Here is a 26919-nt window from a genome sequence, read left to right on the forward strand (position 1 = left end):
GCATGTATTCATCCTTGAGATGTATTATAGTAAATTATTAAACACACAACACTTTCGTACACAAAAGCATCAGTCAGTCATCTGCAACGTCGGACCAGGAACATATATGCATCGGTCCAAGTTGCCATACCTCATTAGCAGAACAAGATGATTACCGAATTCATAGTAGTTAATTCAATAGTATTGAAAAACCGATTTCATTTAAGGATATGGTACAGGGGGGACAACGCAATGTCCTAACCACTAGACCACAGGAAGCAAGAATTAGTTCGTAGAAAGAATGGTATTAAGTAATTTTAATCTCACGGTTTAAGGGAAGACGACGAGTGTATACACATACATCATTATTATCTATTCTGAACCATGTTACCCAGAGTCTCCAACCACTGGATACGATAGTCGCCCGGACTCCAAGCCAAGTAGTCTTAATCTGTCAACATGACTCAGACTACAAGTTAGTGACTTTATGGATTGATGCCACGTATGGAAATACTATAAAATGACAATATCACGCATATTTATTTAACGACAAGAATTGTTTTTCACCTAACCGTTAGCAATTCAGAGTCTGGACAAACGTGTCAGTTACCGGTAGGTTCAAAGCATAATTCCATAGCCTGTTACAATTCTTCTTCTGTTGAACAACTACCACTAGCAAACGAGACGTTAAAAGCAAAATAAGCCAACTAATAATACCAAATGGATAAAAAGTTAAAGAGACGTTAATAACAAAACATATATTCGATATTAATATAAATAATTACCAAGAATATTCTATTTGCATGTGAATTATAAGGCCATCGTGAACCAGTTAGTAGGAGAGCACATGTTTCAGCTGGATAACGAGATAGGAAGCGTGTTAAAGGTAAACGTAAAGGACTAGTAGGTTCAATGTTCAATAAACGTTCAGCGTTGACTACAGACTCAATCAAAAGCGAAACATATTTTGAAGTTGCCAAAGGAATCAGGTGAAATAAATCCAACAATAATGTACATAATTCCAAGTTCTGGAATTTAAAGGGGAAAAAATAACGTAGGATGAAGTAGAATAAATCAAGTATCTTTACAAGATCAAATATATAGCTTTGATATTGCTTGGCAACGGAAACGTAAATAATTATTGAAGCCATGAGAGTTATAACAACATCAGGCAATCAAGTATGTAATCTTTTAGGAACTAATAGGCTTGAGTTACATCCTGAAGGTTCTCTAATGACTAAAACAACTATTTGCTTTATCTAAGAAGAAAAAGACATTTTCATCCAATTGAAAATGACACTCAATTTAATCGTTATCTTTTTTATGACTATATAGGCTTCACAAATCCTTTTTAAGCAGGTTGTTCAAGTCATTTCAGTATCTGAAAAAATACTACTAAGGTCACTACTACTAATCTAACAGTCATAAACCTTAAATGACACTACTAATAACTATAATTCTTCAAACAGTTGTTTTTGACTGTAAAATATAGCTGTAGTACAGGGATGAATTTCATTGTTTAAACACCGACATGAACAGAAAATGAGAACTGTAGTTTGGTAAATGAATCCATAAATATTCATCATTAATTATTAAATACTAACTTTATCACTATCCCAAGCTATTTTTTAAGTGAATTAAAAACCGAATATTTAACTCCTTTCTACATAATGTAAACATTAAACAGATAAATAAGAAAAGTTAAACACACAAGAGTCTACATGAGACAGTCATTACTCACAGATGAAGTGAACGTGGAGATTGACGCAGAGTTTTGTTTGTTAACTGCAGCTTCCAAAGATGTGTTTAAATGTGACTAGATATAAATAAAAGAGCGAAATATAGCCAATGTAAGAAAAAATATTACAAAACTAGATAAGCAAGAACTATAATAAATTAAATTGTTTGAAGAAAAACAGATAGATACAATAACGTAAAGTTTTGCATCAAAGTGTATCGGTTTAATTTTCTACATTTTGCGATATTGTAAGTGAATTGAGAGTCAGCTTAAAGATATCCCTGTTTGCTGTTTTTACTCCCTTTTTTGATGGAATGATCTAGCTACAGACTAATTACATGAATACGTGGAAGACCAAGTAGTCATTATGCGATCATTATTTTTCTTTAGACAAGAAAAACATATTTAACTTTACCAGTGGATCAAACAGGTATGACTACAACATTAACTAGTGCGATGGACTGAAATATTAATACATTTCACCGACCGGCATAAAAATATCAGCAGAAACTATACAAATTATTTAAGGAATAGAATTTAAGAAGAATGAAAGTATTGAATGTCTACATATAAATGTATTGGGGGGAGCCTCATGGCTCTATGTTAGGCGAGAATAACAATATAAATGTATTGAGTTTATCGTATAAAATAAAAGCAAGAGGAGATTTTACTAATTTTGATTACTGGAAAATAGAAATTAAAACTGTTAGCCGTATGATAGTTAATCATAATATGAAATCCAGTACAAAAAAACGTATCAACTCAAGAGTATAAAGTATTGTTAATTTATATGGAATAAACTAGAAGTAAAAGTTACTTCAGTACACCAAAAGAGTTCAAGAAAAATAATTCAATTTTTCTATATGGATCACATATGTAAATGTTTGTGTATTTAGTTGTAGACCACAGTTTCTGTACAGTGAGTGATAACAAATTATTTATTTTTCCAGATAGATCAGATATGGTAGATGATTTAAGCTTGCAGTTACTAAACCAAAGTCAGTTTCAATGAATAATCAATATAGTTAAGATTTGTGATAATGTATTTTCTTTACCATTGAAGGACTAGATTTTCAATGTATTCTTTTGAGAAGAAAAAACTGACTTAATTCGAATTTCCATTTCAAATTTATCAGTTAAAGTATGCCAAATTTTATTTTTCATCCTCTTCCATTTAAACTGTTCACAACTCATACAAAAAGTCTTTTAAATAAATTTTTCTACTGGGATTAATGGTTGGTATAGTATATGTACTGCCGAAGCGAGCGGCGGCTTACCCTCCTCCACGACGGGTAACAGGTGTAATTAAGTAAGGGATTAATGATATTGCCTAGTTTAAAATGGTCACAGTCAATATATATATATATATCGTATGTGTGAATTATGAATACAGAATGATATGAAAAGTTAACATGACACTTTTTAGAATTATCAACTTACATAAATTGCATCACATAGTCTTTCACTAAGTGTACTCGGAAATAATTGAGCACAATAAGCTAGTTGTCGAACTGTATGAATACATCGTATAGAATTTTGTCGAATATTTTGCACAATCTGTTTCATATTAGCATGTCTTAATTCAATATCAATAGATGTCTTACTGATAAATTCTCGAAGACATGAAAAAGCTGTTTCGTGAATATATTCATTCTTACAAGACATACCTGTAGTATACAATTAAAATAAACTTAGTAAATAATGCAAGAATAAGGGAAAAGATGATGTAATAGCTTCGAAAAGATTAAAATGTACTGGAAGTGTTATATATACTGATTGACTCAGTATTGATCATTATCATGTTTACCTATTCCTTAGTTCTAGTTGAATTGTACTAACCATGTTATAATGTATCCACTACTCTAAGTGAGTCAACATCAATCGCACTAGATTTTAAAATTAAGCGCTTCGAAATGATCAACGGAAAACTCTGAGCCTACGTTTTATCCCAGATGCTACTTGTCAGAAATAGGGAGTGATCTACAAAATTGATTTCGTTCAGTTACTTCTAATATCTAATGGTACATATTTTTATGTAAATATTTGTAAATAAGCAGACTATTTTCTTACATGAAAAATCAATTTAGCTGGGTATCTGTTAGGTTATTTAATTGGAGATAGATACTCTAATAACCCAGTCTCATGATTAATTAATAACTCAAACAATGTACATCACCATCAATGTCAAATGATTTTATGCTTAACAGAACTAAAACAAGCGCAAATCAAATCATCCAATTGAATGTCTATAATAAACACTGATAAGTGTTCCGTTTAAAATACAGTCACAGAAACATTCTACTATGAAGACTAGTTTTGCTCGGCATCGATTACCAAATGTATGAGATAAATATTTAAAATCTATTGATGTGACAAACTTCCCTTGATGAAACATTGACTATCATTAAAATATCTAACGATATAATTTTCAGTAATCATGTCCCATTCTGATGATCTATCGATATTTTTTTAGTTCTTAATATTGAAGAAATAATTTGGATACATTTTAAACCTTTTTACATGAGAACTTATCAGTTTGCCAAAAAAACTTAACAAAAAGTGTCAAATTGTTTTAAATAAAACCACAATCGTGTATGAAAGCAGTGAATAGTAACAAATAATAAACTACATACTAACCTTTGAATAGTGCTGTTATATTTCTTGCCTTTTGTGTATCTAAATACCACGTGACAGATAATACTTGACAAGCAGCTGCTCGAAGATTAATTAATCTCATAAAATTATTCGAAAGTGGTATTACAGTTCTAGAGTTGGAAGATGTAAACTTGGAATATGAATAAGTTCCGTTGAATGTACCTTTTTCTTGATCAGAATTTATTGATGAATTATTTTTGACACTAGTGTTTACAGCTCTACTACCAACAGCTATGTTGTTGGTAGTTGTAGAATTATTAGTACCAACAGTGAAATCATTATTCAACTCAAATTGAGTAAGAAGTGAACGTACATCGGATAGAAAGATACAATCATCTCGTTTTGAAAGATCATAACGTAGAAGTCCTACTCCATCATCGTTATTATCTATATCAAAGTCAAAAAGCTTAGAGCTATCTGAAATTTTAGATGGATTTTTTGATTTTTCTGACTGACCAAAGAAATAGTTTGCTTCCTAGAAAGAAAACAGAGAATATTGTAGTTGGCAAATAATTGTGCATAAACTTATCACTGCCACAATATTATTTGTCTAAATTGCATTTAAAAATATGTGGCTTTAAGGAATAGCAAGACGTCCTAAAATTCAATTTGCAGATTTGAATCTTGCTCGACCTACTAAGTCTGAACAGTAGAGTAAAGCCTATGTATTTTATATAACCACTATAATGGCTTAGGATCTAATATACAAACACTGAATGTTGGACTAAAGTGTCTTGGTAGGCGCAGACACCTAGGTTAGGGTTAAGTGATTATCGTAACTAATGGTTGGAGTAGTTGGGTAACATGCCTTAGAACCAGTCGCGATAGCGCAGATGCATTTAGTCCTTGTTATCTTTTCGATTATAGGTTTTAAGACTATTTTGTTATATTCCACACATTCTTTCTTTCGAATCCTGTTATGTACAACAACTGACGCCTTTACTACTTCCACTACTCTGACATTTGTCTTGATAATTACATCTTGCTATGATGATACGGTTTAGCAATTAGAACCAATTCATACATGTGTAGGGTTTCACGTTGCATATAACTGATTGGAATAAACGAAATTCAGAAGATCATCCAGCCTTAGATGAATATACGAGACAGTTTACAAGAAAAACAACAAATCTTATAATTTCTGCGCGGTCGCACACATATTCATTCTGCATTCCACGTTTAAGTAACAGTTGTAAGGCGCCACTCTATATGGATCAATTCAAGATTATCTTCTGAAATTACATAACAAAAAAGACTTACAACTAATAGTTAACATTTACAAGCCATAGAATGTTAACTGTTAAAATACAAAACTTGATTTACACTGCATTATATTAGGAGTAAGGCTTATAACAATGAAAGCATATTCACACAATCAGTAAAGTTAAATTTTACATACCAGTACAGCTAATTGAGTTGAAATAGGTAAATCCAGTAGACGATTTGGTTGTTTCGGAGGTAAGACATGTCCAATACGTTTATACCAATGTGGCGCTAACAACTTACATAATGGTTGTTCAGTTGTATAAGCAAGTAATCTTAAAAGACAACGTGCTTCGGTTCGAACAGAATCAGTTTCACTCAAAAGTGAATCTAATAATTCTATGATAACTGCATCCAATAAAGCTGTCTAAAGTGAAAATAATAATAATAATAATAATAATAACATAAAAATACAATATTTTGAGGAAAATAACTAAAAAAATCACTTCATTAAAAATATTTTATTGTAATACAGGTTAAAAATGTTGGAGCCAAAAATTTGAGATTGAAATATATAGTATATAGTTTATCATCCATACACTAAAAGAATACTCAATTTGAATGACAATTAAGTAATTTTAGTTAATTTGTATTAATCTACGTGAAAGCTCATTTTATTAATCAACTCTTACCAGAGACGATGAGAACTTTGGAGTGAACTCTTTTTCATTATCTTGATCATCAATTTCCATTGGTTCATCGACTACATTGGTCGATGCTTCACTATTTAATGATTCTGAAGTTGTATTAGCTGCACTACGACCACGTCTAACTTGAACTGTACGACGTTGTGAAGTTGTTGAAGAGCGTTTACGTGTAGATACTGGAGTGGATTTGCCTGATTTCACATCTTCCTCTTCAATAACAGTTGAGTGTGAAGAGTGATTAGTTTCATTTGAATCTTTTAAACTTATAACAACCATGCTAATAATTATACGTGTGCAGTCACGAGCCATCATTAGGGCTCCTTGATTCATTTGATTTGATAAGCTATGAATGCAATAAAGTAAGCCACGTAGTAAACTGATGAGATTTGAACAGAACCATGAAGGGTGAATGAAACGAGCAAGATAAAGAATGGAAGCACAAGCACCCCATTTGACGTACCTGTAAAAGAAGAGAAAAAGTTGAAAAACTGACCCACAAGATAAAGCATTACTTCAGATTTACGATATATGTAGACTACATATATAAGAACTTTCGTCTAAATTAGAGCGAATAGTTTCACAGTATTTGGGCGCCGAGTTGATGTAAGACATTAAATAGGAATAATATATTTGTAAAATCTCAGCGAATGAATTTGAAGTAAATCCAACGTTTCGCCTGGCAATATGGTCCAAGCTTTTTCAAGGAAACATATGTATGTTATTGATATCACTTTGACTATCTTATTTGAATTACGTGTTAGATATCCCAAATATCTGACATTTTCGAAAATCTCTTTGTTTAAATTACTGCATAGTACATCACGATCTTGCAGCTGAAAACTTACTTTTCTGACCATACAAAGAGACAGAAGTAGCCACTTCGCTACCATCGAGCTACGGATATTTCAAAACAATTTCTACATATTGTACGAATTAATCTGTTATCTTACTTTAAGGACTATTCAGTGGAAAACAAGAACATATTACAATGCAAAAAAAGAAAGGTGAAAGTATTGTCAAACACTTGCAGGGAAAATAAAGAATGAAAGATATAGGAAGAAACTCAGCTAGTTTCTACTGAATCAAAAAAACAAGTATGAAGTATTTAGCTTTAGTTCACAATTACCGTTGAATAGGACCAATTTAAGGAATAAATAGCACATAAAATAATGTCATGTACTGGAACCATTTAACTAATGGTCATGAATATCACTGACTGGATAAGTAAAGACTACCTTTATTAAATATCAATATAATCACTAAAACAGAATGTTTATTGGAAACCTATGAAATTGAGATCTAAAACGTTTGTGCTTTTAAATTAAGAAAATCATTTTTGAAAGAAGACACAACGTCAACTACATTTCTGGGAATTATTAGTAAAAAAAGTAAATAGTGCAAGATACTGCCATAAAACTGTCAATTTAAGACTTTAGAAGTATTCTAGCCTTGCTGTTGATCACTGAGGCTTTTTAAGTAGTCAGTATTTCCAGTAAATTATAATCCCAAACTGTGAAAAGACATTATATATATATATATATATATATATCAAGGCTTCCAGATACACGAAGTGTGAGTCCAGTTGGTTCTTTATTTTGACATGGTAAGGTCAAATTAATGACACTACTCGGATCCTGTGTGAGCGTTTCCGAGACGCAACACACATCGATGGTGTGAGATTCTAAAGTCCTAGCTAAGGAAGCCTGTTGTTCTATTTGGCACAGTGTTCGGACGTTAAAAGTTCCTATATGTAGTTTAGAGCGTGGTTTCAGGAGACCAGGAATAACGTTCCGTGTACTTGAATCGTTTGCCCTTTCGGTGCGAGGTGATAAAAGGACGTGGGAAGGGTTAGTCTTGGAGATAAGAGAGCTATTAAGAGGTGTAGGAAGGATTTGAATGTGACCAACTTGGTCTCGTGTGCTGTTACAGGTATGAAGGCTGATATCACTTCCCGGCTGCCCACACCGTGGAAGGGTATTTCTTGAGGGGTCTGAAAAGGAAGTTGGATTAGTGTTGGTCTTAACGACCTGGGAGGGTGACCTCAGAGCCCGAGGGACAACTGCTTGAGGCCGGTCACTCACAGCCTTCTTGTGAGAGGTTTTTGACGCGTTGGCTCCGTTCTTCAAAGAGCTTTACCACCGGAGACAGAAATCCATGAGATAAGGTGAGGTGTGGTATTTTTAGGGTCGACCTTTTCTAAACCCTTCCTTCCTTGTGAGAAGGCAGCATCGTTGCAGATGATGGTTGTCCGAGGGAAACACCTTACTGCTGTCACACCCTTCTACAGTCAGCAGTCCAACTTCGCCCTCAGACCTTGAGTTACTGCTTTTATTCTTACCGTTCTCCAATAGACCTGCCTGGCATGGTAGAACCTACAGGAGCATATGTTCCAGCCAATATAGCTCAGTTGGGTAATCACTATAGGCAAGCCCGACCACCACGTCACGGTAGCAGCTACAGTCGGGGAGTTCTCCTACTAAATAGTAAACAGTAACGAAAAACACTTGGATATAAATAATAATAAAAAGCGGTTAAATAAAAGAATTACCAAGCTGGATGATATAACATATCAACAATAACATGTCCAATATGCTGGAAAATTTGTAGATTTGCAACAGCTTTTTTAATCATCTCTATAGTAAAATGATCTCCACTATTTTCTCGAGATGTAGTAACAGCGGATAATATAGCAAATGCTGTGTTATGTATAATTTCTAGAAATATGCACATATTTCGAGTAAGTTGTTTCGCTTCATGACCCATAACAAACATGATAGAATCAATGATTATATTCGGATTTAAACGGGAAGATGAGTTATTTGGAAGAAATTCGTGATTCGATGATTGAGGTTCGTTAGCAGTAGGAGTAAGTGTATCAGGGTCTTGGCTTATACTAAATATATCCAGCTGAAGATTAATAAAACCCAGAAAATAATTAATACAAAGAGTACAGACAAAACAACAATACAAAGAGCACTATAACCAAGGTCATATAACTCAATGAGGACAGAATTTAAAGATCAGAGTTAAAAAGTGGCTATCTGTGGAATCCATGACGCGCATTTCGTCCTGTTTAGGACTTGTTAGGCGGATATACCTGCACTCCAGTGTTGATGGTCACGAGGGGACCCGAACCCAATACTAATTACTTCAAACGCCCAACACGTGAGTGACCAATTGTGGTTCAACACATCAACAGGGAGATCTAAACAACTAATACAATGAATTTAAAGACCATAGTTTTAAAGGGTAGTGAAAAGTTTCCCCTTACTGGGTAGTCTGGAATATAGTGATTTAAAAGTAATAGTTGTTTTAACAGCCAAGTTTTGATATTTAAATAACCATATTCGAAAGTATACTGCCAATACTATGCAGAAAGAGATTCACTAACAATATAACAAACTGTTCAACTTAATATTGGATTACCTAGGAAGAATGAAAGTCAATAATGATAGATCATTGATATTGAAGTGGTAATCGTGACTCAAGGATTCATTGACTAACATAGTAACATAGGTAGTTTCTACTAAACGGTTAATTTCTCGTCGATAACTACAGGTTCGTTCGAACAAAAGATATAACCAACTTACCTCTAGAAAATGGCCATCTCCCGAAGTAGTTACATCGTTAGAGAATGGTAATTTAGGTGCAGCATCAACTTTACACAATGTTTTTGATTCGCATGAAATATGGTCACGATTGATCTCCGTATGAAGTGAAGTGAACTGTTGCATAATCGATAGAAATGTTGCATGTCTAACAATAAACGCGAAAAAATCCCCATGGGTATTATATAATTCTTTGCTCAGACCAGCCAAAAATAGCCCAGCTATAGTCATTATCATAACATGATTACATAAATCTACAAAGGTATACATTGAAAAAGGTTGCCTTGATAGTTAACTGATATAATGACTAGATAACTTTGTCAAAACATACTGCTAGATAAGTCTCTGATCATACATTTAATAAAACTCTGAATTAGTTTACTTGATATCTGTAGGATTCAAGAAAGCAACGAGAGCAAAATTCATGTCCATTAATTTACAATGGGATATTCAAGAAAATGTTTGAATGCAGAAACGAATAATTCAATTTCTAAATTACTACCTTATAAGCATGCCAATGTAAAGATTCAACTTTTCCGCATACATTTTTATCTTTCGTGCATATTAAAATTATTAAAAACATTAAGAACAGAAACAGAGACTATGGGACAACTAAAGAACTGATAGTTTGAACATTAAACACTTAAAGACTTATTCACAAGATTTGTATGCTGGTTTATTCATGTACGTAAGTTTTCAGACAACACATAGAATCCCCATAACACAGGTATTTACAGTTCATAATCCTTTACAATAACTCTTTTTCATACGTTTCACTATCAAGCAATGAAGTTATTGAAAATTAAACTAAGACTATGATCAATGTTGGCTTCTTAATAGAGTCCTATGAGTGGTTGAGAATACTAGACAAAGTTCTGACTCAATGCTTTTTCATGCTAAAGTTCAGATCCGTCTTCGAAATTCAGTATTTAAACAAGAGACTGTTAGGATTTTCTGCCAAGGATCTCGACTTAATGGAATTAGATTACAATTTTATGTTATAAAAAAGATAGTTTACACATGAAAAGGGAATAGAAATTAAACCAAAGAACTGAATTATTGTTTGTTTTGACAGTGATATAGAATTATCCACATTAAATAGTCCAGACATCTCAATAAATCACAACACAATAATATTGGACGCTCACTAATCTTGACCATCATTGGCATTATAGGAATTCGGTAAATGGCAAAGCTTGTAGAATCAATCCTTTCCACATAACAGGTAAAACTCAGTGTACGAACCAGTGTGAGTATTATGATAAGCGATTTCAGTGATTTATTCATCTTGGAGCATTCCCAACAGTCCTTTGTGTGATAAAAATAGATACAGTGACTACTGGGTCGAAGTACGCGATTCACCCTGACGGCTAACAGACACTAATGAACAATTATTTGTAACCATATTAAAATGATACTATGAAATTAATGATGAACGAAAACATTCATCTTAAAGGTGGACGGTATTAATTACCATCAGCAATGCAACAACTTGGACGAATTGACTGAATGGAAGGATTTTCGGAATAGGACGTTAAACATATATCATCAATATACTGCAATATCATATTATTGAGTCCTGTATCGCCGAGGAAACAATAATAGAAATCTTCTACACCGACTGACGATTGTTGCAAGTGGTTTAAGTTCAAAGCAGCTACGCATATTGACTGGAGAAACTCCCATGAGCGAAGTTTACTAGGCTCATCAGAAGAGGAATCCTAATTGGAAAAGTAGAAAGGGGGAGAAAGTATCAAGCTAGTGATTGATATAATTTTTTATTGTGCAGAAAATATGATATGATAATGTTTTATTAAATGGTCTGTAGCAAGGGCTCATCAGCATAAAAAACAACCTTTGAATGTCTTTTATGCGATGGTCATTTATTGTGGAGTATTATCTTCGTTTTTTTAACCTTACTATCTGTATCAGTAAAAAGGGTGTATACTATCTTCACGACCGTAGTTTCCAATTTGTCTATCCATCTGTTAGAAGATACCATTACTAGAAATGAAGCAGCTGCAGTCGGGGGGGGAGGACATTTATGAGTCTGTGAAGGTTCTGTCCTTAAGAAGGATGCTCTGATAACACATAAAAACTGAAATATTTTCAATGGAAATCATAATTCATCGTAGGCGGAATCTGACTCAGTTTAAAAGGATTACACAGACATTAATTCACTGGTGGATGAGATCTGAGTATAGACATCTTAAGAGACTATTGACTTACAGTTCTACTAGTGTAAAACGTGCACTATTGAATGGAACTGTGCTGATTTTTTGTTAGGATTATAATGATATAGAAATAAGATTATCGCAAACATTCTAATTTTTTAATACATTATACTGAGAAATATTGGAAACAATGAAATTCTTACCTGTAATACTTCAACAGCAGCATCAACAAGACATCTAATCGGTATATCAATAGGCTGATTTCGAAATTCATTCATGTGAAAACGTAGTTGTGGACCGGCTTCACCTTCCGCTGAGCTAATCCGTAAACGTTGTGTTTCAAGCAAATTAGTACGATTAAATCGACCTAATTTTCCAAGTACCTAGTAAAGATTAACGGAAAAGGAGTTTTGGATATTTATTTTAGCCAATGTAGAAGAGTGAAAATAACAAAAATGAAATCTAGAGGACGATAGTAGTAGACTAGGAAGGTTAGAACTCTAAACCATAAAATAGTACCAGAGACGCACGCAACTTGGGAGGAGATGAATGCAACCAATTTATTCGACACAATTCAGTAAAATCTCTCATTGCCACGGATTTAAAAATATTGTACTGAAAATCCAATATAATATGTGGTGAAATGAAACACCATACAAAATAGAAAAATCTCCAACTGTAATCTATTGCGTATTTACAATTTATACTGAATAGCATATGGAATACCGAATATTCCGCATAGTACTTTTGCGAAATAAGAACAAAATTTTAAATGCAAGGTTTTCAACATTAGCGTGTTCGTCATTTACACTCTAACTTTACATTACCAAAACAGTTCAAGCTGTAAAATCTAAAATCTACAAAACCCACATAACCTGAGATGTCATCATATCAATTATATGATAATATTTCAGGCGCAAATTAACTAGGATCACTTAGAGGTAATATGATATGCAGTTATTTACGTAAACAGTATAATTAGCAGAAAGGAAAACCCTCTTTATCATTCAGGTAAAAAGAAAAGGTTATTTCTAAATGTACACGGAAAAATATCCAAAAATGGTCGATTTTGTGAAAGTGCAAAGACTTTGAAACAAAAATAAAAACATGCAACTTATTGTATGCAGGCAACTGTGAAAAATATGCAAATTTATTTATTTGAATATTTATGTGATCAGACTAATGATCTTCTTCATATACCTGATCTATGTTTCAAATTCAATATTTCAATAAACAAGTTTAGAAATATGAGAAAGAGTGAATATGTGTAAAATCATATATATATATATATATATATATATATATATATATATATATATATAAATGAGCAGTAAAACTTGAATAAAACAATTATCGGACTGAAGAGATTTATATTTTTAGTATCATTATTATTATACACCAAAAGTGAAAGATGAACCAACCTTGAATGACATTTTTTGTACATATTCACTAGGTGAATGAAGTGAATTGTACAACGCCAATAACATATCTCCACGTACTTGATATAAGTGATCATGTAGAAAATCTGGTTGCATATTATCAACACAAAGCTCAAGAGTACGAAGACCCTAAACAGTTACAAAATAATGATGAATTGATATAAATCAAGATTGTAAAGAAATAGTTTATCTTTTCATTTATTTCAGACATTTAATATTAAAATTACGAACTAACCAATTAAATGTCCTCGGGTTTTAGTCGAATTCTTTGTGAGGACTGACGATATTATATGCTTCTTTAAATAGAAGTAGATGAAAACTGGTTTAAAATCTGCACCGACTGATAGAAAGTCAAATGTTGTAAGCATTCAGCTACCGCTCAACATAGAGCATAGTATCATTGCGTATTATTAAATGAACCAAACAGAAGACTCCATAACCCTAAAAGCAAAACGCTTCAGCACCAAAAACTTGAACACAGATGGAAAGTGAAAGGCTTGGAAAGATTAAGACTAATTAGTGCGATTAAAGATGAATACGAGCTTCTTCCATAGACCGCAAAACATGAGAAATTTATCAACAATTTTTTGATAAGTCATTGAAGTTAGGAAAGAAAACATCTGTTTCATTGTCTACATTTTTAAAACTTAGATTTTATAATTGGATTACGAAACTTATAAATATTTTTGAACATTAACTGGAGACTTTTCAAGTGGAGAACAGCAACAGCTATGAACTTATCTTTAACACAACATTCAGGCATATTGTAGGATTCAAATACCAAACTACCTCATCTGCATCCTCCTAATGGAAATGAATTCCAAAAACATATTATTAGAAGAGATTGCACACGGAAAATTGATATGGTTTTTCTAAGAGATGTTTTCTAAACCGTATTTTAATCTTATTTCAGTCTACAATGGACGGTAAGCAAGAGAAATAACAAAACGAAATTTACCTGGTTGACAGTATTACAATTCAGCACATAAACTAACGGTTCCATCAACAGAGACAAATAGGGGAGTAATGTGGACAAACGAACTGGAACAATAACACATAGTTCACCCAATAGATCACGAGCATTTGAACGATGTGGTGAACGCAATAAACGATTTAACGTCGTTAACATTTCAGGTAATAAGGGAAAAAATTCAAGATAAAGTTTGTCATGTGCTCCGCCCCCTATTGACCGAAATAGAGTTCGTAACAAAGTGAGATATGCTGTAGGCTCTTTAGCTGTAAGGCAGTAATGCATGCTGCCTTGAACAATACGGCGTAAATGAATCTATAAGATATAAGACAAACAAATTGTTAATAACTAATCCCAGCTTTATTGACTAGAAAATGTTTCAGAATAGGGCTGTGGGCTAATATCTATAAAATTAAAAACATAAAATTAAATTTTTAATACGGTTTTCATTACAGAAAACCAGCTAACGTTGGCTTATTGTTTCGTCTTCATCTAAGACTACTCAAAAGTGCACATGATAAAAATCTGTAACATATCTTGAACAGGACATATAGTAGACATGAAGCGGTTAGTAGTTCGCATTTTACATTTTTACAGTACACCCCAGTTATCACTCAAAGTAGACAGTGGAAATCTGTCTTTATTCTTAATTTAGTCAACTCTATTGAATGGTAAGCAAAGATGGATAGTGGCTAGCAGTGGAATCCAGGACGCGCGTTTCATCCTATTTGGGACTCGTCAGCTGGATGTACCTGCATCTCAGAGTTGATGTTCACTCTGGGACTCGAACCCAGTACTGTTCGCTTCAAACGCCATCGCGTTATCCACTCGGCCACTGAGTCCTGATAGCCACTTGCTTGTGCAATGGGGTGAAGTTGAAATTTACTTAGTATTGTTTGTTTGGATCTTCCCAATACTAACTCTATTGAACCTTGAAATATCTATGAGCGCCGAATAAAAATGAACCGCAACTGACTTTAAAATCCCAATAATCAACTGTTTAGATTCGGGAACGGTATGTATTTCTATAAAACATACATGCTGTCAGCCACAAAACTAAGTGCCATTCCCTAGGGAAATTTATGCACAAAGATCATTACCCAGAAAAACATAATCTTTTGGTACTTCTTGAAAAATAATAAATGAAACGCGAAATTTAATTCTGTAGATTCAAAAAGATAAATAAAACTATAAAATATCAGAATAGCGTAAAATACCTTCATAACTAATTCATTTTCTGTGCCAGACATATTTACAGAACTGAAACATAACTTTAATAATCGCATATAAAGTGCAGATTCATTAGTACCATCTGAAATGGACAAAATGATAAAGTTTGGTAACTAAATTATTCCAAGAACAGTTTTATGTAACAATACGACACTGTTTAAAATAACTGATTAATTTTTTATAGAAAGTTTGAAATAAAAATGTGTATTCCTATGCTTCTATAGATTCAAGGACTTTTTGTAAAGCTGTGCCGAAGACAATAATTAAAATGACAATGAAACGATTGTTTCCAAGGAATTTGAACTTCAGAGCGATAACACCAGAAAACGTTACCTCTGATATAATAGTTAAAAGTGCGATAAACTCAGATCAAAAAGTTAGAGAAAAAACATTGTTTACCTCCCAAACGTTCTAATCTATCAACTAGATAGGATAACAAAATATAACCAAAGTATGATGTTTTATTTGGTTGAGAAAGTAAATGTAGCGCAATATTAGTGTAGGATGCGCTGTGATTACACCAAACAACATAATCCTAAAAAGAAAAATACGGAGAGAAGAAAAGTAAGAAAGTTCAGATACTGACGAATTAAGAGAAAAACTTCAAGATTTTACAAAATATGGTTACAAATCAACACAAAAAATGAAGAAAACATAGTGATATAACATGATAAAATATTATAGAAAGGGTTGGATCTAATATGGCGTCAAATATATAATAGAAAGTTACCTATCTTGGAGTTCAAATAGACTAGCTGCTTTCAGCCGAACAGTATATGTTTTGACAAATATCTAACACAAATTACTATAATCAATGACTGATTACCGCTTTACGTAGATATGAGTATTAAACAAAGTTGTGTCATTTTTCCATCGGATGTAAAATCAGAGTCAAGACCACTTACTACCATGGATGTGAATTGTGATTTATAATGAAGAAGAGAAAGTGAATGACTTTACTGATAATCAGTAGATGAACGCAACAACTGATAATTACACACACGACAGGGACAATCGACTTACACCCTTAAATAAACTGATACCAGAGATAAGACTACTAGCAAGAATCTGTTTTTTCTAGTAGAATAAAATGTCCATACACAAGTTATTCACAGAAAAAATAAACTTAAGTATTATCAATTTTGTAAGTTACTGTTCAGGGACCTGACTGTTAGGTCAAATTCTTGCCCATAATATCACCTATCAACTGAGATTATCAAAGTGTCATCACCTATATGCTTGTCCCAACAATAGTGATTGGAATACAAAAACCAGGAAAAAATACAGGAGCCTAATGACAGTAAATAGGCTTTAGACCATCAACATTTATTGTGCTTCGAATATGTACATTAGGGAATATCAATAAAATCAATAAATATAAATACTCAAAGAGTGATCATAGAAAATGTGTTCAGCTCTCTTTTTAATTAAATAAACACAAAGAAAGAAATACTAACTTTATGTACGACATTGATAATATCACAGCATTAAAATACCTTCATATTTATTTAAAATATTGCCCTTAAAATATAAAAACCTAAACAAATCCATCAGTAATTGTGAATTCTCATTTTACTAGATTAAGTTTAGACGTACAATATTTACTCGAAAATGTGATCAGTAAAAGTAAAAACAACTGAAAGGAATAGTTCGTTTTAATGTATAACAGTCACAGTTTGTTGTAACTATAGAAACTTCTACCTATTACTCATGATATTACTAATTAGATGAGCAATGAAGCTTTCATGGTTATACTAAAAACAGTATTTACCATTGTAAACTTCTTTTTCCATAACTACAAATAGAGAAAACGAAACTTTTAACCGGTAAACTATCTTATCGAAAGAATCCAATGCTAAAACAACTTTTTTTCAATTTCTATTAGGACTATATAACTACATTAGAGTTGGTTGTAAACCTGATTAAGCAACCTCGAATTGAAAAATAATAACAATTTAGATTACGTAAAACTGAAAAAGGACAATCTTTGCCAATGAGGGATTTAAAATAATAGTTGGATTTGCGCGAATCGTACTGAATTTTATGCTTGATCTGTTTGCATTTTAATTAAAAGATCCATTTAAAGTATACTAAGTACATAAATATACAAAAGCTATTGTTTGATGATAATGATCCAATAATAAGGGAAAGATTTTTTCGACGTTACCTTCTGTGTAAAAGGACAGGAAAGACTCTTCCACACATAATTCACAAAACACAGGATAACTCACGTGAATTTTACAAGAAAAAATCTCATGAAATGAAATTGGATTTAATTGAGCGAATGTTAGGGCAAATGTCTCAATAAGTAGGCGTTCATCAGGTGATTTGGTACTTGGCTGGCTGTATCATAGAAATGGAAATATAACAAAATAGAATGAATTTAGTCAAGTAAGTGAGGATGAGTTGTGTTATCGTTATTTCCTGATTTTTGATACAATTAAATTGTTCTTACCTTCTTAAATATAGTCGACCATCTCGGCTAACAAACTGTACAATGTCGATCATACGCATTCCATATGAGAAATATTCTGTCACGACTACTAACTCATCTGGGCTGAGAATTCGATTGGAAATCGATTGCTTTGATGATGTTGAAGAAACTGATGTGATATTATTTGTCTGAAGTGTATTATCATGTGGACATTGGATCATGCTTGTCATTACAGTACGAATACCAGTGATAAGTGCTTTTACAAGAGTTCGGACATCTGTGTAGCTAAGTTGCAATTTAGTCAACGGTTCAACGATCCGGGGCTTTAGATAGAATGTAAAACAGATTTTAATGTAGTTGAGCACGAAGTAAAGTATACACAAAACTTTACATCATTTACACTCAAAATCCTGTAAATAGAATTTCAAGAAAGGGTGTAAACTTTGGACATGGTATGTATTTTTGGATTACGTGAATTGTGTGAATTTCCAAAATATTTAAACCAAAGAAATATCTTGAAGTAGAACACATTAAATTCTTTTCTTGTCTTATTGAATCGACTACTAGGAGATCTATGACTATTAATATTAGTATACCAGTAATTACAAGTGTGTATTGACTTTAAATACTTAAAAGTGTCGCATAACAATTGATTTTAGTGTAACGACAAGGAGGCTAGATAAACAGGTACCGAGAGAACATAAAACTGAAATTACCTCGCACCAACCTGATAAAATCAACAAGCCAGTAGTTAATAACTATTATTAACAGTTAAAACATTCGTAAAGTGGTCCAAAAATAAATATAACGGATTTTATGACTAAGTTTTACAACTAATATACAGATGAAACTTTTTTGCAAAACTTTTCATTTAGATTAAAGATCTTTAGCATTCTAACAGAAATACATCAATATATTGAATCTTTTACTTTATTGTAGCTCAACAAATACAGTCTTCTAAAAAGATAACATATATCGAGAAAAACACTAACTTCATGCACTTTTGATGCATCGGTCCCCGAATTTAGAATATTTGAAAAATCTGAAGCAGGGACACTTTTATCAGTAAATGAGCCAACTTCGTTTAATTCACTCGAAAAAGAGGAAATATTGGCAAAAAGATAAGCATGTATGGACCTTGGACGCTGTTTTGCTGAATTGGACGTTACTTCTTCACCTGTTTCCAACACACTAAAACAAAAGAATGGGTAACAGTTAGTTAATTTGAATGTGAATTTCGAGGCATAAAATCGATATTCCATGTTTAGTGTTCTTGAAAGTTAAATCCTATGGTGAGATCCGGATAACCATTGCACTTAGTGCAAAATTATATCAATACTGGTCTGTATACATATATAGACATATATACCATTTATTGTTTATTTACTAGTCCTTATTTCTAATGATTTTCTGTTTATCCTGATGAAAATTGCGGTAATTCTATTCGCTGCACTTTGTACGAGGTTCTAAATCATTACATATGACTACCTAATTATGTGTCACAGCGATTTTATCTTACATGACTCAAATGATTAGAACTAGTTCAGTTCAATTTGTTGAGTACGGAGACGATATTAATCCGAAACCTAGATGTAAAAAAGAAACTTATGTATTCAACGGTGATCCATTATTAATTTATTGGAGGTATATTTTCATTAATCGAGAGTAGTTTTGCTATCATAATATTGTTTATATCAGCAAAATGATAGGAATAATCACATCTGAAAGTTGATATAACTAAAAGTTTCTCAAAAATATTTCGTTATGATAAAATTAGCACAGAAAAAATTACCCGAAATTTTCCAGTAAATTAGCATCTTATTTTTATGGAAATTTTAAAGAATAAAACTTACCATGTAGACTCTAATGCAGGTATGTAGTGATCTGCCACCACCTTAGCTTTTAACACACACAAATGTAATGTCTGCAAAAGCAGACGTCTTGCAGTTCCGGAAAAAACTTCATTATTCTGGTCCTCAGCATTTGTGCTTGATGCCCCTTGATTAGCAGATGTGGCTGAAACTGCTCGTTGTCTTATACACTCAACCAGATTTAGTATCAAACGTAAGCTCATCTGCTGAATTGAAAAAGGGAGTGTATGGTCATGCATATTGCGACCATAGACATCAATGGCACGAGCGATTTTAGAAAGGCTAAGAGAACTACGAATATGATGAGTAAGATCAGCTAATGTGCTGTAAGCCAATGGTCTAGAAGGAAAATTTACATGAATACATTGGGTGATATGATTAAGGTAATGAAACGACATCTTTAAGTGAACTGTACTATTTGACAATTATTGAACTTGAGAATACACTTCCGCCTATCTGGACTTGGTTAGTTTAAGCTAACATTATAACGTCAAAGTTACAAATATTGCTATATATCTATTCTTGACAAAAGAAACTTCAAAGTCAATCCAGGTATTAGTTTTAGCTTCTAAACTGAACAAATAGCTTATAAGTAAATATTTTTATGTTTTTTAATGAACTTTCGAACTCCAAACTGACTAGTAGCGTTGAGATCAGCTGAACTGCAGGTTTAGTCTGAAGCAAATATCCAGTTGTACGTATACTGGTTACCAAAAACTAAAATACGCTATTGATTTCAGTTCCAGTATGATAACACCTTCCAATCCCCGGTTTATAAGACACTAAGTAGTGAGATGTAGTTTATATGAATTATGCTGAATATAACAAGTGCTGTCTTTTAGTAGCGTGACTCTACCTTAATAATTCTTTAGATACTAAATCCCATAGAAATAATCGAAACCCCTTTCACAAGTCATGATGTACTTAATAGTATAACATTCATTTATTTGACGTTTAATTACCCAATAACAACCAATGTTAATGTGTCATTTGAAAACGAGTGGTGACTTGTTGCTGAACAGAGATAGACGGCCCTTCTGTAGTTTTTGATATAACTGCTTTATCGTGTAACTCGAATTCGTACTTTAGTTTTCACTATGTGAACTACTTGTATTTTTATTAATAAGACTATTGTCTGGTTCTCAACCGTTAGTTTGAATTTTTAACATGTATCAAGTGATATAATATTATAATCTAGTGTGTTCAGTCTATTACCCACCTAGTGTTAACTTATCAAGCCGCGTCTATTATCAAGTGCGTGATCACAAAACATCCTCCTTTAGAGTTATAACAAATATATTACCTCAACGCATCACGAATGGTATATCCTTGTCCAATTAAAATCTCTTCATTCATAAGTTCATCCAGAACTTGAAGAAATTCTAAACAGATGTGAGAGAGTTTTGAAAGGATCTTTAAAGAGCCTGGTCTTCATAACAAGAAACAAACTAGCAAAAAAACTGAAATACGCATAGTTACCACAATGAATCTATATCAGATATAAAACAGAACTAAAATTGGACAGTCAGTCAGTCAGTCAGTTACAACGTAGAACTTCGTACGTACGTACATCAGTTCGAGTTGCCATACCACATTAGCACAGAGATGAAGTTGTCGATTCAAATCCCATATTGGTAGAAGTAGTAAGAGTATAAGTATTATGTGAAAGATAAGGGTTTGAAGATGTTATTGAAGGAGACTAAAATTGAACACATATTCAGTGATCATTAGTTTTTAATGGCTTTCCCCGGATGACGTCAGTTTATCGTGAAAATCATTTGCGCGTGTTGAAATACTTTGAATTGCAAGTTAACAGTAGCAAGTTTCCCCGTATATACCAATGTTCTTTTTAATCGAAGTTGGAGAGGGATAACTAAGAACGATCCAGGTGGTCACTAGTAATTGTCTTAATTATAGAGTCATAGCTTAAAGTATGAATACCAATACCTTTGCTGAAACATAAATAAGTGCGACTCACTGGTCATGATAAGATGGACGTGCCAGTTTATGGGTCACGTTCATGATAGGTACCATAAAAATATTCAAAGACTACATTGAAGCAGATAGAGGAGAGTTTAAATAAATAACCTATTACCAAACACTTATTGATCCATCTCTTCGGTCAACCATAAAAACATATATGCATCGAACCAAGTTATCAAAAATTATACTGGCACAGAGAGAAGGAATCAACAAGATGCATACCATAAGAATTGTAAAAATGGTAACTTAGTAAGCAGAGTAATAGATTGATAAGCCAAAAATGCCTCATTTATGTTGTGGAACGGGAAATATTTTTTATACAGTAGTCATTTGCGTGTGATATTCGATCTATAATTCAGGGTTATCTGAATCTGACTAATAAGAACAACATTTATGGAAAGAACTTACTAGGACGTATTTCCTGAGCACTGAGAATATGACGAGCGGCAATAAAAAACTCCTTACGCATATTCGTTACTGAAGGAGGACAATTGACCAACAAATTCATCATGCCTTGAACAAGGCTAACCGAGTGTAGCTCAACCAAATCCTAAAATGGATATTAAGTGAAGAGCAATAAGTCGTAAGTTCTTATCAGTTATTCCCGTGTGGATAAAATAGATACGGGGACAGAAAACAAAATAAGGCTATGGTTAAAGTGGACGGTTAACTATTAATAATTCTGACTTATTTTTATTGAAGACAAAACTAACATATGTGTTTTCTATTCAGACCAGTCAGAACACAGTGATAAACATACTTGGTATATTTTAATTACGTAGGCGAGGAACGATAAAGTTTTCACCTGAGCAGCCATAAAATCAATGAACACTTCTTGACAAAAGTTGGCATTCTTCCTGGAAAGTACATTAATAAAAACAAAGATAATCAGCAGAAAAGTGTGATCGGAAGTATAGCTACAGAGAGAAAACCTATTTAAAATGCATCTAACACTTGAAGTTCGAATGGCGTTTGATCATCCGTAACATTGTATGGACAGATAATTTCAGTGGGTACCTTTAGTATAAGCATACAACCACTGGACAAACAAAACAACTAATGAAGGGACTTATTTCTAATTTTGCTTGTCTTAAATATTTCCATCATTCTCAGCTTATTTATTTCTCAACCTATTACTGTTTTACTATACTCTTCCAATTCTCCGTGATTTTTTCGATGTTATTGTGAAGTATAATGACTTGAAGTGATGACCATTTTACAAGGCTCCACGCTCATATAGGTTACGAATAAACAATAACTGAGGTAGTTGGGGCATCGCTTACACATGCATAGTTACCACCAATCACACAGAGCTGCACTGGCTTACATAAATTAGCGAAAACGTGGGAAGTCAGTCCGTCAGGCCGCTACAACATAGGACCAGGCATATATATGCATCGGTCCAAGTTGTCATACCTCATTAGCACAATGAGCAGTCACTTCGACGGTAGTAAAAAAATTATATAAGGATATAGTACAGGGAGAAAGGTATAAATTTTAATCGCAGGGTTTAAGAGAAGATAAAAAGTGTATACACATACGCTATTGCGATCGATTCTGAGCCACATCATACAGTCTAGAACCATTGATTACGATAGTAGAGGAAGAGATAATCAAGAAATGGTATGAAAATTGTTGTTGAAACTTTTCTGATTAGTACCTTTGAAATGGCTTTTGTAATTTTCACATACTTAATTCGTCCTAACGTTGGTGTTACACATTGACAATGACTCTACAAGAAACTGCCTATAACACTTGCGATGAAAATACAGTCAATTTTCTTGAGCAAGTCAACACTATTACACTTACTAAAACATAAAACGCCAGAAGATAAGTGTTGTAACGGATTTCAGGAGTTATTGAAAAACCAAAGCTCAATTGGAAAAGTGTACGGTAATAGGAAAATAGGTATAATTAGTGACATACTTTTGTTCTTCTGTTGGTTTGAGGTTGATAAAATCCATTATTAATGGAATGAAATCAGAAACATCTTGGTGGATATGTTGCTTGAATAGCTGGTACATTAGGACCACTAAAATGGGAATCTCTTGCATGACCTTTAAAGAAAACCCAGATTTAGGGAGAATGTGGTACTGAAATCCAACAACAATTAGGTCGACTCGAATACTTACAACCATGAAAGAACCATCACTCTTAAGCTCCTGTGTGTAAAACACTTGTGACTGTGTATGCATTTAAAACTTCTGCCTCAAGATCAACGTCAGAAATGCAGGGAACCTCCAATTTTAACCTTGGTTCAAAAATCTTGTTGGCTCGAAACCGTAGGTCGCTGTACACCTCCTTCACAAAGTCCAAAAACCGTGAGACCTAATAAACAATAAAAACTCTAGCCGAAACCCACATCATTTGAGAATGATGGTCGATAAAATTTATGGATGTCTATGATCAGCTTCACACAAACAAGGACGTTTTCTTCATTTTCAACCTACAGTGTAAAATAGTAGAAAGAGGGATTCATACTTCTACTAGTTTAAACAACATTTCAAGAAGAGACCGAGCGAAAGGTCTTAGATGATCACCATTTGGGATTTTCTGGATGATTTCAAGACACAAACGACGAAGCTGTTGAGTGTCAGACTCTTGTAAGTTATCTGGCGCTGTTGACATCAAATAATATTGTATCTTATCGTGAATCACGAATGTCAGATCCTGAATTTCTCTCTCCGAGGCCGCATTCTAGACTTTTATCAACATTGAGAAAAGCTTACCTCTAAAGAATCACAGATTTCATGACCAGTTCTTAACTGTTCATCCAAGTCTAAATACAGTAAAGTTGAGCTAAAAGATGACCAACCTGTAGTTTTACAAAAAAGCTTATTGATTTTTGCCGATATTTTGCCACAAAGGCTGTCAGGTCTCATTGTGAAACGCGTTTATTATATTCGAAAACGAAAAGTAGCTCACCATCCAAATCGCCCTCGCTACAAAGCTAACAAGGATAATGTTGTCTAGAAGCCACTTCAAACTTTGTATTTCAGAAATCCAAATTTCAGGTTTGTGTCTTAAGAACCTAAGACTGACTTTCTGAGTTATCCCTTTCCTCTATTAAAAGAGATAATTGAAAATTTGTTTTAGTTCGGAAAGGACAGGAGGCTGGATGGCCTATGTCCACCTTCTCAGTGGCGATTTTTCAGTTTATCCAACTTTCCTTTGAAATTTTAGACAGATGGAGCTTCAATCATGTGTTGAGACAATAAATTCCATTCGTTGATGATTCGATGGAAAAATCGTTAGTCAGTCTTCAGTAATAAGGATACGAGGTCTATTGACCCATATTAATCCTTGTAGTTTGTAACATTGTGGTGGTCTATTCTCCTTTCGAATATATCAACTGAAGACGCCGAAATCACGTGTTATGGAAGAGGATTCCAGCAATTCATTACTCGGTGCGAGAAACGAAACTTCGACGTAGACTATTTGATCTCGGTTTTCGAACTTCATTCGAATGTCCTCTCAAATGGTCAGTCCTAGACGGAAGGAAAATATAGGACATATTAATACCAAGGTCATCGTTCAGTATACGATAAGCCAATATTAGATCACCCCTTATTATACAGTAAGATAATGGAAATAAGTTAAGGTGTCTCAGTCTGTCTTCATAAGATAAGCCAGATAGACCTTCTACCATTTTAGTTCCTCGACGTTGGACTCGTTCCAGAATATCCTCCACATACTTGAAAATGGACTCGCTGCTTGAATCCCATATTCCAAATGCGGTCGCACGAAAGTCGAGTATGATAATCTAAACACTTCCTCATCCGGATCTTGGAAAGATCTACGATTAGACCATAATACCCTTTTGCAGCAGTAGCCTTACAGTGAATGGTAGTTTTGAGATCATTGCTTAGTATGACTCCTAAATCTTCATGGTTTCTTACTTTGAGTAACACGAATCCACATATTGTGTAGTAATACGAATCATCGTAGTTATTTAATTGTATCACCACACACTTGTTAGGATTCACTTCTAGTGACGACCCGTTCATCCATGCCACCAATGACTTCAGATCATCCTGTGATACTATTCCATCTGACATGCTGTATATGGGTCTTCAAACCTTTATGTCATAGGTGAAGAGTAGAACGGATGACTTTGCTACAGTTGTTAATTCATTTACATAAATCGGAAAGAGAAGAGGACCGAGGATTGTGCCTTGAGGAAATCCACTTTTTACAGGTTCCTACGATGAGAGAGCTCCATTTACTATTGCCCTTAGTCTCCAGTCATAGAGAAAGTCACCTATCCAGTCTATGGCCGTATAACGAATTTGTTCTGAGCATGTGAATCTATTTAGAGTGTTCTCGTAAACTCTCTGTTTTGGAAGACGAGAAAAACCAAAATATGTCTGATGTTAATTTATCATTCAGTAATTAAGAAATTGTGATCAAGTCACCTCTGGTCTATATAACAAGGGAAATAGGTTTGATTTAGTTGGTCTGTCGTCATACGAAAGCTTTGACATCATAGGAATCAAATTACTTGCAGTTCTTTGAACCTTTACCAACAGCTTGGTATCTCTTTTCAGACAGCAGCTAGCCGCTTGTATGCAATACGCTACTTTACAACGAACGAACAATGTAACCAAAGTCTTTAAGGTTTTAGCACTAATATAGCTAAAGACTCCATGTATAGACCATGGGGTTGCAAAACATTTGGTAGCCATCTCACGAATGTTTGAAATAGTTTATATGTCTGGGTTTACGATGACTTGTAGGTCACTATGTGACTGAACAACAGGTGGCACATCATTATTTACCACATATTTGTCTGTGACTTGGTAATCAATATGTATCATGAAGCATTAGGAACCATATTCTAGACCATTCTTTTGATTCCTGCAGATCATTTTATGGCTTTGAGTTATCACCAACATTTTTGACCGCTCTCCATATCCCGAAATCGTCAG

At 33.5% G+C, this 26919-nt stretch overlaps 1 protein-coding gene and 1 non-coding gene across 2 annotated transcripts in view; both read right to left on the reverse strand.

Moving 5' to 3' along the window:
- Smp_196120 (putative transformation/transcription domain-associated protein) overlaps positions 1-24873 on the reverse strand; it is a gene marked incomplete at both ends in the record, with an annotated part of 41666 nt that extends 16793 nt beyond the window's left edge. Inside the window, 26 exons of the mRNA XM_018789671.1 lie at positions 765-1007; positions 1721-1795; positions 3158-3384; positions 3744-3759; positions 5772-6002; positions 6268-6742; positions 8831-9189; positions 9873-10144; positions 11365-11611; positions 12268-12447; positions 13486-13632; positions 14462-14788; positions 15691-15785; positions 16103-16238; positions 17935-18046; positions 18159-18460; positions 19130-19328; positions 19991-20347; positions 21312-21390; positions 22400-22541; positions 22752-22848; positions 23918-24084; positions 24242-24319; positions 24354-24437; positions 24473-24688; positions 24721-24873. Coding sequence (XP_018655091.1) covers positions 765-1007; positions 1721-1795; positions 3158-3384; positions 3744-3759; positions 5772-6002; positions 6268-6742; positions 8831-9189; positions 9873-10144; positions 11365-11611; positions 12268-12447; positions 13486-13632; positions 14462-14788; positions 15691-15785; positions 16103-16238; positions 17935-18046; positions 18159-18460; positions 19130-19328; positions 19991-20347; positions 21312-21390; positions 22400-22541; positions 22752-22848; positions 23918-24084; positions 24242-24319; positions 24354-24437; positions 24473-24688; positions 24721-24873 — 5016 coding nt within the window. The remainder of the gene's footprint in view (positions 1-764; positions 1008-1720; positions 1796-3157; positions 3385-3743; positions 3760-5771; positions 6003-6267; positions 6743-8830; positions 9190-9872; positions 10145-11364; positions 11612-12267; positions 12448-13485; positions 13633-14461; positions 14789-15690; positions 15786-16102; positions 16239-17934; positions 18047-18158; positions 18461-19129; positions 19329-19990; positions 20348-21311; positions 21391-22399; positions 22542-22751; positions 22849-23917; positions 24085-24241; positions 24320-24353; positions 24438-24472; positions 24689-24720) is intronic.
- Positions 15246-15312, reverse strand: Smp_tRNA_00213_Gln_TTG.1.1. The gene has a single exon. It is a non-coding gene (tRNA).
- Positions 24874-26919: the final 2046 nt, after the last annotated feature.

Source organism: Schistosoma mansoni, chromosome W (assembly GCF_000237925.1).
Source record: "Schistosoma mansoni strain Puerto Rico chromosome W, complete genome".
In the NCBI taxonomy this organism is placed as follows: Eukaryota; Metazoa; Platyhelminthes; class Trematoda; order Strigeidida; family Schistosomatidae; genus Schistosoma; species Schistosoma mansoni.